Raw genomic sequence first — 13,596 nt, 5'->3', positions numbered from 1 at the left:
GCTAAAAAAGAAACAGACCAACAGAAAAACTAAAGTTCACAAAACACAACATAGTAAACTAAGGATTGAGAAACACAAACCCCCCTGAGTGATCTCAGGTGCTCTGACAGGGTAAGCAGATCCTACTTCACATGTGGCATCCGTCATAATATTTCAATTATCAAATTGCATGGTAAGAATCAGATTCAAAAAACAAAAATGAAACGGGATGTTGAATGATAAACTAGAGATTATAAAAAAAATGAGAATGAAAATTTTAATAATGAGGAAAGGAAAAAGAAAACAAGTTTAAAAAAAGAAACTAAAAGATGAAGTTGATCAGCTTTTGAAAAAAACCAGCCATAAAATCTTGGTAAAATAAATTGACCCCCCCATTTCCAAAAAAAATAATCAAATACGTCTCCTGGCTGATATGTCTTGTCCTATTACCTTTATACAAATATAAAAATCATGTGTAGGTATGATGATTAATTTCAGTATCATACTGAGATTTTGGACTTAGATTTTATTTTACAGATTCATGCTAGCAAATATATTTGAAAAAAAATCTAAGTCCAATTGCTAACATAAATCTCTTATGAGCTTTTGGACTTAGACAATTTCAAGATTATTTTATATCTTAAACCAACATTCTAACATGAATTGCTCACATGTGAATAACTTGCTAACATGAAACAAAGAAATTGCACATATGAAAGTAATTGCTCATATGAGCATTCATGTTAGAAATTTCCTGCATATACAAACTACTATAATGTACATATGAGCAAACTAATTTGCATACATTTCTTATGTGCAATTTGTTAGTTTCATATATGCACCTTATATGCTTTTGTTAGCATTTTCTATACGTTAATATTATTCCCAAAAGTAGAAGATTTGTATTAAACATGCTGGAAAAGATAATAATCCAAGCTGTTATGACCCCCTGCCCCTCACCTTTTATTTAAAAAAAACCTAGTGATTTTAACTCCTTTACATAGTACAATAAACAGCTGCGCCATGAGCGCATGATACGCCCGACGTCTTATGTGGAAGTTATATGCAATAATCATAAATAGTTTCTGAGAAAGTTTTAAGCAATAACCATATATTGTTTTTGAGACACGGCGGGATACCCCCCACCCTGTTTTATTTTTTACAAAAAACTAAATATCACTAATATAAAATTTTGAATCAAAACTAAAAAGTATACAGATCTTTAGATTAATATAACAAAGAAGTGTGTAAAGTTTTAAGCAATAATCATAAATTATTTTTGAGATACGGCGCGACATGTAAAAAAAAATCCCCTGTTTAACAAAGTACTCAATAACTCTAAAATAAAATTTTGAATCATCACCAAAAAGTATACAGATCTTTAGATTAATATAACAAAGAAGTGTGTAAAGTTTTAAGCAATAATCATAAATCGATTTTAAGATATGGCGCGACATGTAAAAAAACACACCCCTTTTTTACAAAATACTCAATAATTCAAAAATGAAATTTTTAATTAATCACCAAAAAGTATACAGATATTACGATTAATATAACTAAGAAGTGTTTAAAGTTTTAAGCCATAATCAAGAATCGTTTTTTAGATACAGTGCGACATGTGAAAAAAAAACCACACCCCTGTTTTAGTTACAAAGTGCCGTAAATCAAAAAGTTTAAATCTAATTTTCACCAAAAAGTATACAGATCATTTGACCATCATAAGAAACAACTATATTAATTTTCATGAAATTTGGATAAGTCGTTCTCAAGTTACGGTGCGACATGTTTACGCCGGACAGACAGACAGATGGACAGACAGATGGACAGACAGACGGACGAACACCGGACATGTGTTTACCATAATACGTCCCGTCAAAATTTTGACGGGCGTATAAAAATGCATAAAAAAACTTAGCTAGTAAAAGTGTTTAGAAAATATTACTTAGCCCCTCTGTCATGGTAAAATTGACCCACACACCTCCAATGAAATAATTATAGTTATTCTTACTCCTTTCCATAGTATTAATACTCCAAAAAGTAGTTGGTATGTAGTAAACATGCTGGAACGGGTGAATGGAAATTTTTATTTAGGTAAGGTATTTTGACCCCCATGCCATATGGTATATTGAACATCTTACTAAACTCCTGAATTTAAAATACTAACTGTACTTACTCTTTAACATAGTAATAATACTCAAATAAGTAGTTGTTATGTTTTCAACATGCAGGAAAAGGTGTTTTGAATAATTTCACTCTTCTGACTTCCTACAACAAAAGGTGTTGTCTAGGCGTTATTTGTAGATGATCTTGTATGACAACATGCATTGCAATAAAATTTAGAATTGAAGTGGAAAATATGCCAAAGAGACAACCACCCGACCAAAGAGCAGATAACAGGAATAGTATTTTTTATATATACTTTGTATATATGTTGATCTTTTTATTTACCGAAAAAATATATACATTTTTAATATATCTGTATTACTTTATTATAAAATTGTGTTCCTAATTTTAAAGCAGATCTAAGCTGCATGATTTGTTTTTGATTTTTCAGAGCCAGTTCAGAAGAAGAAGAAGAAGGTATGATACCTGGTTTAATATTCATTTAAATTCTCCCTACTTACCCTGCTTGTCCGAATTTAAAGTATTTTTTTTTACTTAATTCCTTCAAATAAAGAAGACAAAACTTTAATATAGATTTGGTTGCTCACAGTAACTTGTTCTGTTTTTTGCAAACAATGGTTAATAATAATCTACTATAATTTCATAACAATATTCAAATAGATATTTGCAAGGAAATTGTTGAAAACATCATTATACATAAATGAAAATCTATATGATCCATATTCATATATATAACAATGAACAGTAAACTACGTTGTAGTTACTGTGAGCACTGACAGCTCAACAATTTTGTTATTAATATAACGTTAACAGAATCCCATCTTTTATGTGCACAAAAGAATCTCACGTGCATATATAATCAATATAACCTTTTTAGCACACCTAGACGCATAATCATGATAGTGTTTTTGGTCTGTGCCTCTGTTCATCATTAGTTCGTCTGTTAGTACGGCGGCTTTGTGAAAAATTGTGCACATCCTGCTACAAGCATGAAATTTGGCATAGACCTTCCTCATCTATTACTCTTTTATTTCAGATAGGGAGGCATTTGAAAAAAATGTCTCACTTCCGATAAAATCCAAAATGGCGGACTTCATACTTAAATCAGCCCAATATCGCAGGCTAGTATGTGAAAAGGTGTTAAAATCATGCTACTATCATAATGTTTGGTACAAACCTTTGTTTTTTACTACTTTTGGATATATTATATAGATTAGATGTCTTGAAAAAAACCTACTTCCGGTATAATCTAATATGGCGGACATTGTAATAAAATAAGCTTATTTTTTAGGGAGGGTAATTGAAATATGTTTATTACATTGTGCAGGAACAATTTCTTTGGTGCTTCTCATGGATACAATGTATAAGACATATTTCTTTAAAACCCTTACTTTCGGTAATATCCAAAATGGCGGACATAGAAATATCAATTTCTTTTTTTTATATTCAACTTTTTTCAAAATGTAAAGAAAATGTTTTTTATTGTGCTGGCTTTAAGTTATCCTCAAAACCACTTATTCTATTCTGCTGTAAATGTTTAAATACAAATTTATCACTTCCGGTAAAAAAAAACAATCTGACGTAAATTTCAAAGATGAGTCTTCGGTGTAGAGTTTTAGATAGATTGATTAAAACAAAATAAAATTACTTAAGTACTAAAACATTCTTAAAACTGCTACTACAATTCGGCCAAAAAGACATGTTCATTCACGGTCACTACCTCATGCACACAAGGCAGTCTACGGGAGACACGATTTTTCACATCATCCTTTCTTACATCCACATGTACAAGCTTCTGACAAAATGATGAGGCCTCAGAAAGAGCTTTTTTTAAAGGGATCCTCTTTGTCCCTTCGCCATCCATTAGCGCCTGGAGTGGGTAGCATAAGAGCCAATTCCAAGCTCGTCCCCCTAAATACCTGCCTTAGTATATTGCACGTTTTACATGCTAGAAAAGACTAGATCAAGTTGAGGGAATAGCATCAATTAGCCTTCCCTTTTGCGCAAATAGTTATTTTCTTGCTTCGTTAACCATGTTAACCCAATCTGTTAAATTTGTGGTGCGATCTAATAGTAAAACCCCGGTGATTTAGGTTGATCAATCATCATTCTTTATGTTAAAGTAACATTTTCAAATGCCACCAATGTCTCACACGCAGTCTTTTTTCCTTTTCAAGCAAAGATAGAACTGTATCACAACTGGTAAAGGCATGAATCACAATAAGTGTGTGTGCACTCATTGCCTATTGCATTTGAAAGGTCATTGATAGATATTAATTCAAAGTTTTTTGCCCTCCCAAACACAATCAATAACTTCGTCTACCCATATGTCACGGAATAGCGAAACAGTATTGACAGCATCATCAGCAGGGTTTCCCCTGGGTCAATTATTTTTTTCGCCACCTCTTTCGCCAAAACAATATATTTTTCGCCACTTTATTATTTTTTTCGCCAAGTAAAATAAATTTATTTTTCGTTTAAAATTTACCTTTTTATCTGACCCCCCTCCATATACTCATTCAAGAATAAGATGATTTTTCCCCATTGTGTCTATGATTATTCTCTCAAACTTATTTTAGAGTCTACGTTTAAATGAATAAACACTAAACATTTACTTTAAAACAACAGAATTTTAACTTAAAAAGGGAAAAATATTCATTGTATTTTAAACAACTTTTCTAAATGAGGGGGCCACTATACTTTTATTAATAAAGAAGATATAAGTCCTGGAATATAACAAATTAATGGAGATGTTTTTATCATATAATACCAGTATAGTTCGTAGGGAAAGTTTCTTTAAAAGAAAAATACTGATGTGCCTTTTTGTACTAAGAAGTGGTTTTTACAACAAAACAAAAGCTTTTCTCACATGCAATTGATCCCTCATTTCATGTGTAGTCATTACATTGAAGGGTTACTCTCATGTGAGGGGTTGTTCCCAACCTTTTTGATAGATTTCTTCATAACGACAGTTTTCTTTTCTTGGCCATCGTAAGTGAAAAAGTTGAGACGTAAAACTATGCTTGAAACCCGTGCGTTAATCAAACGACTTTAAAGTAGTATTACAGTCAGAGGATATAATTAAGTTCTAAATGGGAGATTTTTCTTGCTTTTGAATATTTTTTGTCACAACAACAGCTTTCTTTTCTAAACTATCTTTAAAAGGAGAGGAAACGTCAAAAGTTTGCCTCAAACACGTGCGTCGCAAAGTGGTAAATAAATTCTGTATGTGACATGTAGCGGAAGCCATTTAACCATTTCATTTTGTCAAACAATTCAATCAACACCTTTATTAATTAGTCCTTTGTTGTCGATAGCTATAAAATGGGCACAGGACGTTTGCGCTTTTTTACCTGTAAAACGATAGGACATGTGCGCTTCAAATACTATGGACATTTGCGCTTTTAATTTTGATTCACCTGTATTAAATTGACCGGACATTTGCGCGTTTTACCTAAAGTGGTCTACCTGTAATCTTAATGAGAAGTAATCATTAAGTTAAAAAAAATAACTTATATTTGTCATTATAATTAGTTCACATTTACACAGTCTTGAACATGGAGTTTAAAGTTATAGAGACTAGTAAATGAAAAAAATGTTTATGATTAGGTACATTAATGAACAGGCTCCCCAAACAAGAATTGAGAAGTAGAAACTCGATCATTTATTTAAGTACCAATCAGGACAGATAACAAGAGCAAGATTTGTTCACTCATTGGGCTTCGAATATCAAGCTATAACTGACCTGTAATTGTGATGACAGTACATGCATGGTTTTATTTCATAAGAATGTGTACTTTTAGCTGTACATAAACTTTTAAACAAATATCAACAATATGACATGTTTGTGCTATGAAATGATTTTTAAACTTTTAACCATAAAGAATGACTTTAACTCTGCCCGGTCAAACCTGCCGGTCCCAAGCCCGGATAAAAGAAAAGGGAAGTCATAGATATATATATAAACAAAGCGCAAATGTCCTATGTGAAAAGCGCAAATGTCCATTTTTAAAAAGCGCAAATGTCCTATGTTTTGAAGCGCAAGTGTCCACAAAAAAAAGCGCAAATGTCCTATGAAAAAGCGCAAATGTCCCGTGCCGTATAAAATGCAATCAGCTGATTATTGATTTTCTGTCCAAATCTTAATGAGGTCAAGGTGAATTCCGAGTATTGTCTGATCTTGTAAAGTCCGAGAAACACGAAAAAAGGTAAATAAACAAGATGGAGGAAAATAAATCGTTGTATATATTTCTTTCGCCAAATTCTTTCGCAAATGACGAATTTTTATCGCCACAATTATTATTTTTTCGCAAATTGCGAAAATGGCGACCGCCAGCGGAAACCCTGATCATCAGTAACGACTGTTCGAATCATGACTCGTTTAAGTTCGTGTTTCACTGCATCAGATACATGCACCATGATTCTAGTGTCTGCCTTTTAATGTGAACATAGTGCTAAACTTGAAATACATAACGTGATGGATAAGATAGAATATCCTGAACATTTGTTGCTACAACTACCATACGCATCCGAGAATTCATCCACTCGTGTTACAGTTTCAAGGTATTTTATTGAGGTAAGGACATAATACCCAATCAGCATACTCGTTAGCCCGCAAATACATGTTTATTTACAATCGGAGAGCTGATTTCCCACATTAACAAGGACTGGTATGGTTTCTTACATCCATAATGTACAAGCTCCTGATAAGAAGAGGCCTCACTAAGAATTCAAAAGGGTTCCCATGGATCATATTTGTTCCTTCGCCATTCATAAGCGTCTGGACTAGTTAGCATAGGAACCAATTCCAAGCTTGTTACTCATTCATAGCCGCCATGGTATATTGCACGCTTTACATTCTGAAAAACACTAGACCGAGTCGTGGGAATAGCCTCAATAAGTCTTTCCTCTCCCAAAAACTCATTCTAAATGCTTAAGTCACATCTTCAAACGCCATCTATGTCACCAACGCAGTTCCTTTTCCAGCAAACGTGTAATCTCTCAATGCCTAGTGCATTTTAAAGGTCATGTATAGAGATATATCTAAAGTTTTTCCCACTTCCAAATGCAAACCAAAGTTCGTCTGCCCCTATGTCACAGAATAGCAACACAGCAATGACATCAGTATCTACTGTTCGATGGTGCTAAACTTTAAATATCATCAAGTGGTGGATAACACTGAACATCCTGAGCATTTGTTGCTACAACTACCTTAATTTTCCTCAAAATTTTATTGAGCAAGCTGCTGTGAATGAAAACTAAAAATTGCTTTCTTATTGTCGTCATCTCTCAGAACACTTTGCCAATTTTGAGGAATTTGTTTTGACCCTGGATTCGTCTGTGTATTCTCTTTCCCTAAAATGTAGCTCTTGCTTCTTGTGGCAGCCTTCAAACTACCAGTATTGTCTATGTACGCATCCGAGACTACATCCTCTATTGTTACAGTTTCAATGTGTTTCCTAACGAGTATGCTGATTATTATGTCCTTACCTTAATAAAATACCTTGAAACTGTAACAAGAGTGGATGCAATTTTTGATAAGTATAGTAGTTGTAGCAACAAATGCTCTGGATTTTCAGTGTTATTCACCACGTGATGTATTTCAAAATTAGCACCATGTTCACATTAAGAGGCTGACACTAGAATCATGGTGCACGTGTCTGATGCAGTGAAACACGAACTTAAACGAGTCATGATTCGAACAGTCGTTACTGATGATGCTGTCATTACTTTTTGCTATTCCGTGACATAGGGGTAGACGAACTATGGATTGTGTTTAGGAAGGCAAAACACTTTGGATTACCATCTATCAATGGTCTTTCACATGTACTAGGCAATAAGTGATCACACACACTCATTGTGATCAATGCCTTTTACCGGTTGTGATACGGTTCTCTCTTTGCTTGGAAAGAAAAAAGACTGCGTGGGAGTCATTGATTGCATTAGAAGATGTGACTTCAACATAAAAAATGATGATTGATCAACCGAAATTACCGGGGTTTTACTGTAAGATCGCATAAACTTATCAGATGGGCCTAACATGGTTAACGAAGCAAGAAAATAACGATTTGCACAAAAGGGAAGGCTAATTGAGGCTATTTCCTCAACTTGGTCTTCTCTTTTCCAGTATGTAAAACGTGCAATATACTAGGGAAGGTGTTTAGGGGGACGAGCATTGGATTGGCTCTTGTGCTACCCAGTCCAGGCGCTAATGGATGGCGAAGGGACAAAGATGATCCCTTTTAAAAAAACTCTTTCTGAGGCCTCATCATTTTCTCAAAAGCTTGTACATTGTGAATGTAAGAAAGGATGTCTCGGTCGTTGTTAATGTGGAAAATCGGTTCCCCAGTGCACTGCTTTGTGTGCATGTGGTACAAATGTAGGGACTGTGAATAAACATGTATTTTTGGCCAAATAGTAGTAATTTTTAAAATGTTTTAGTATTATACTGATTTTTTTTTAATCAATCTATCCAAAACTCTACATCGAAGAAATGGATTGAGTACTCATCTTTGAAATTTACGCCATATTTTTTTACCGGAAGTGTCATTTAAACATTTATAACAGAATAGAATTAGGGGTTTTGAGGATAACTTAAAGCCAAAATATTAATGACCAGCACAAAAAACAACATTTTCTTTACATTTTGAAAAAAGTTGAATATTTAAATAATGGTTGATATTTCTATGTCCGCCATTTGGAATATTACCGGAAGTAGGGGTTTTAAAGACAGATTTATTATACAATGTATCCATTAGAGGCACCAACGAAAGGTTCCTGCACAATGTAATGATAGTAGCAATACGTTTAAACACATTTCAATTACCCTCCCTAAAACATAAGCTTATTTTAGTACAATGTCCGTCATGTTGGAATTTACCGGAAGTAGGATTTCTGCAGACATCTAAACAATATAATATATCCAAATGTAGTACAAAACAAAGATTTGTACCAAATATTATGGTTGTAGCATGATACTAACACCTTTTCAAATACAAGCCTTTGATATTGGGCTGATTTAAGTATGAAGTCCGCCATTTTGGATTTTACCGGAAGTGAGAGATTTTTTTCAAATGCCTCCCTATCTGAAATAAAAGAGTAATAGTTGAGGAAGGTCTATGCCAAATTTCATGCTTGTAGTAGGATGTGCACAATTCGTCTGAAATATGCTTGTAGCCGCCGGACTATGTCTGTCCTGCTTCAGGTTAAAGTTTTTGCTCAAGTTAATTCATAATGAAGTTGATGTCCAATCGACTTGAAACTTAGTACACTTGTTCCCTATGATATGATCTTCCCAAAAAGTCCATTATCGACGCATTATATTTTCTGGTCTGTGCGTCCGTCCGTCCGTCTGTCCCGCAGCAGGTTAAAGTTTTTGGTGAAGTTGAAGTCCAATCAACTTGAAACTTCGTAAACATGTTCCCTTTTGATATGATCTTTCTAATTTTAATGCCAAATTAGAGATTTTATCCCATTTTCACGGTCAATTGAACATAGAAAATGATAGTGGGGATGGGCCATCCGTGTATTTGGGACACATTCTTGTTTCTTCATGCTTGAAGATGTTGATAAGATATATGGTGTATTGTTTTATCATGACATGTCACAGATCCAGATCGAATTTTGTTCCAGTCTGATAATTTTCTGACTTATGTTCCTTTGACTTCACTAAAATAATCAGTTTTTATATGACTGCAAACCAAAATTTAGGGTCGTATATTGCTATCATGTCGTCAGGGAGACATTTGGTTTCCAGACAAAAAATTAAGTTTAAGAGTATGAGCCTTTACGAAATTTTACAAAAAGGTTCGATACCACTAAAGGAAGGTTGGGATTGTTTCTGGGGATGATGGTCCTAGCTGTCCTAGCTGTTGAAGAATTTGGGACCAAAAAGGAGCCTGAAACAAGCATTTTTCTAGCTTTATGACAATAACTTTTGTACAAGTATTTTGATTGCTCTGAAATTGTACCATAAGCATGATAAGTCGAAGGTTGGAATTCATTTTGGGGTTATTGCCCAAACCGTTTCTGTAAATCAAAAAGGGTATAAAACAAGCTTTTTTTTCTAGATTTCAGACACACTTTTGTATCAATGTCTGTTAAATTGTACCACATTTTTAAAAATCTTATATTTTTTTTAAAGGGGGGAGGGGTCAATTTTCTATCCTGAAGATTGAAGAAATTAAAAAGAAAATTTCAAATATTTAAAAAAAAAGGGGGTGATTTTTTGTTGTTGTTGAGATGACGGGCGTTTCGTGCGCTCATGGGGCAGCTGTTTATTATCTATTGAAATAGGTTCCCTTTTTTGTTTTTTTCTCAATTTCTGATTTGACATTGGGAAGTAAATTTAAACATGTTACTTGTCTTTTAGATGGATTGAAAGAAAATATACTCTATGAATCATCTCAGTCTGATGGCTTGAAAAAAAATATGTTATACCAGTCAGCAGGACCTAATGTAGAAAGTAAAAAAAAATCCCCAACATCCAGTGAATATGCTGTGGTACAGAAACCAAATGCTATATATGCTGAAGTTAATAAAGTGGCTGAACATAAGAAGGTCAAGGAAAAGAAACAAAAAGGTATGAAAATTATTAGGTCTATCCACTTTTTATACCACCGCTTTGAAAAAAAGGGGGGTATACTGTTTTACCTCTGTCTGTCCTTCCGTCAGTCCGTCAGTCCATCAGTCCGTCAGTCTGTCAGTCAGTCCGTCCGTCCCATGATTATTTTTCGTCACATTTTTCTCAGGAACTACACTACCAGGATTTCTGAAATTTGGTTTCAGGCTTGATATAAGTCAGCTATACTGTGTGATGCGTTTTCAGATTCATCACTCGACAACTTCCTGTTTACCGAACACTTGTATCATTTTTACACCTGATAGCCAAGTTGAAAATTTTTCGTCACATTTTTCTCAGGAACTGCACTACCAGGATTTCTGATATTTGGTTTCAGACTTGATATAAGTCAGCTATACCGTGTGATGCGTTTTCAGATTCATCACTCGACAACTTCCTGTTTACCGAACACTACTATCATTTTACACATGATGGCCAAGTTGAAAATTTTCGTCGCATTTTTCTCAGGAACTACAATGCCAGGATTTCTGAAATTTGGTTTCAGGGTTTATATAAGTCAGCTATACTGTGTGATGCGTTTTCAGATTCATCACTCGGCAACTTCCTGTTTACCGAACACTTACATATTTTTACACTATTAACATTATCCACTTGCGGCGGGGGTATCATCAGTTAGCAGTAGCTCACAGTTACACTTGTTTGTTCTGATTATTATTATAAGTTCTTTCAACTTTTCCGTGGAAAGACCTATTGATTTTGTTCTGATTATCATTATAAGTCTTTCCACCTTTCCGTGGAAAGACCTTTTGATTTTTTCTGATTATTATTTTATTAGGTTTTTCAACCTTTCCGTGGAAAGACCTATTTATTTTTTACCGAACATTAGGTCTTTCCACCTTTCCATGGAAAGACCTATTTTTTTTTTTTTATTCCGCCAAATTTTGTTCTTGCATAGTATTGTAGTTTAGCAAGATGTCGCTTAGATTTTTCGTGTATGATATCAAACAGTTATTAAGCTTTTGAAACTGATCCTGTTTAACGGTACACTTTACGGTGAAAGAGTTATCTCCCGAACACTGTTTTTTCGGGTGCCCTTTACTCCTTGGCAACCATAAAAGACAACAACAAATCTATTTTACCAAATTGCTTGCTATATCTTCAAGCTGGTGAGTCGGTTGCACCAAAGTGCTCCAGAGTCTCAATCTGAGAGTTATTTCACCTTATGCATTTGATATAATTGATATGTATATGAACTCATAAAGCGTAAGCCGTATAAACCTAGAGATGTTTTATTGAGGTCCTTAGCATGGGTCCCAACTTAGAAAATTTGATCAAGGTCAAAGGTCAAGGTCATTTTCTAAATTTTGACATTCACATCAAGCTGCTTTTACTCAGAAAAAAGTTAGGGGTAAAATTTTAAAAGAATTGTAATTGGCGACATGATTTAAGTCAAGTGTATTTGTCAATATGATACTCGTAATATTTTGTGTTTTTTATGCCTCCGAAATGGAAAAATGAACAAATTCACTAATTATAGCTTCAAACTTTACAGCTCTCATTATGCGTACATGCAATTTATCTTTGTAAATCATCCAATGCCCACAACTCCCCATCTAGCCCACCCCAACTTTTTTTTTAGGAATCCCATTTCTATTTTCTATAAAAATCCAAGTCCTTTTTCTATGAATAAACTTCTTTTTGAAATATAAATGCGTTTTTGCAAAATTCTGCTCCAATTCATGTATTTTGGAAAATTAATCGATAAACTTTTGTTATAGTACTATGACATCAGCATTATTTTTGTGTGCATGCAATGAATGTAGACCAGTGGTTAGCGATTGGACATTATTATACTTCCTGTAAGAATGTCCTTCTATAGAAAAATTGCTCTATTTTTGCATAGTTTTTTAAAGAAATATATAGCGTTAACTGCACTATGCGAAAATAGTATGCCTTGCTGTTGCAACAGACTATTGATTTTCATGTCAATCATTGTCAATTTCACGTGCAAAGGCAGAGCTTAGTTGCTTTGACAGACAAGTGGATTGGATTTATAAGCATGGCAATTAATAAACTATTACAATCGAACAATCAGGGGGAAATAGAAGATATATTCATTTAAATTTCTCTGACATTTTAAGAGACTTTAAATTACTGTAGTTTCTGTTAGAACGTTTTTGTTCTTTGTTTACTTCTGCTTACTGCCGTTGAAGCCAAAATTGTTTGAATACTTTAGAAGTAATTTGTTTACAGATAAATAGTTATGATCCGCTATTATTGTTTTTTTTGTAAGTAATTGAGTTATATGAGTATTGTTTTTATACTGCAACTTAAATTAATAAAATGATAGATTTTTTAATGGTAAAAAAACCCTTTTGTATCCAATGGACCTCTGATTGTGGAGAAAGTGTTCCATGATGAAATTGACATAATACAAAATATAGCTATGCTTCTTTATTTAGGAAATAAACACAACTAGTTGCAGTATAAATACATTTATATGCAGAGTTACATAAAGCGCATTTTTTTACACTGAAACACACTACTGTCACTATTCAAAACAGTAAACAGTCAGTATAATAATGATATTAATGTTGTGTTTAACATTGACTATGGAAAATAGTAGCCAGGGTGAGAGACAATAGTGCACTCCCCTTCGGGTCGTGCACTATTGTCTCTCACCCTGGCTACTATTTTCGCATAGTCAATGTTAAACACACCATTATTATATAAATAGTTTACCTGTAAAATGAATCGAGAAAATTTATTTCCGTTTGCAATATAAATCACGTGCAGTCCGCTTGAAGTTCCAATCTGGATTGAGAAATTAAAACCAGTGAAGTAGAAATCTCTCAAAAGCTCGTAAATATTAGTCAATTTATGCAATCAAATTTCTAAAAATGCATCAAAAT

General features: G+C 33.7%; 1 protein-coding gene across 1 annotated transcript in view; it reads left to right on the top strand.

Moving 5' to 3' along the window:
* The window catches only part of LOC143079320 (uncharacterized), a 172,979-nt gene extending 162,296 nt beyond the window's left edge, over window positions 1–10,683 (top strand). The window contains exons 5-6 of the mRNA XM_076254580.1: window positions 2,534–2,559; window positions 10,475–10,683. Coding sequence (XP_076110695.1) covers window positions 2,534–2,559; window positions 10,475–10,502 — 54 coding nt within the window. The 3' untranslated portion in view covers window positions 10,503–10,683. The remainder of the gene's footprint in view (window positions 1–2,533; window positions 2,560–10,474) is intronic.
* Window positions 10,684–13,596: the final 2,913 nt, after the last annotated feature.

Source organism: Mytilus galloprovincialis, chromosome 6 (genome assembly GCF_965363235.1).
Source record: "Mytilus galloprovincialis chromosome 6, xbMytGall1.hap1.1, whole genome shotgun sequence".
Taxonomy (NCBI): Eukaryota; Metazoa; Mollusca; class Bivalvia; order Mytilida; family Mytilidae; genus Mytilus; species Mytilus galloprovincialis.
This window is presented reverse-complemented; position numbering and strand designations above follow the sequence as displayed.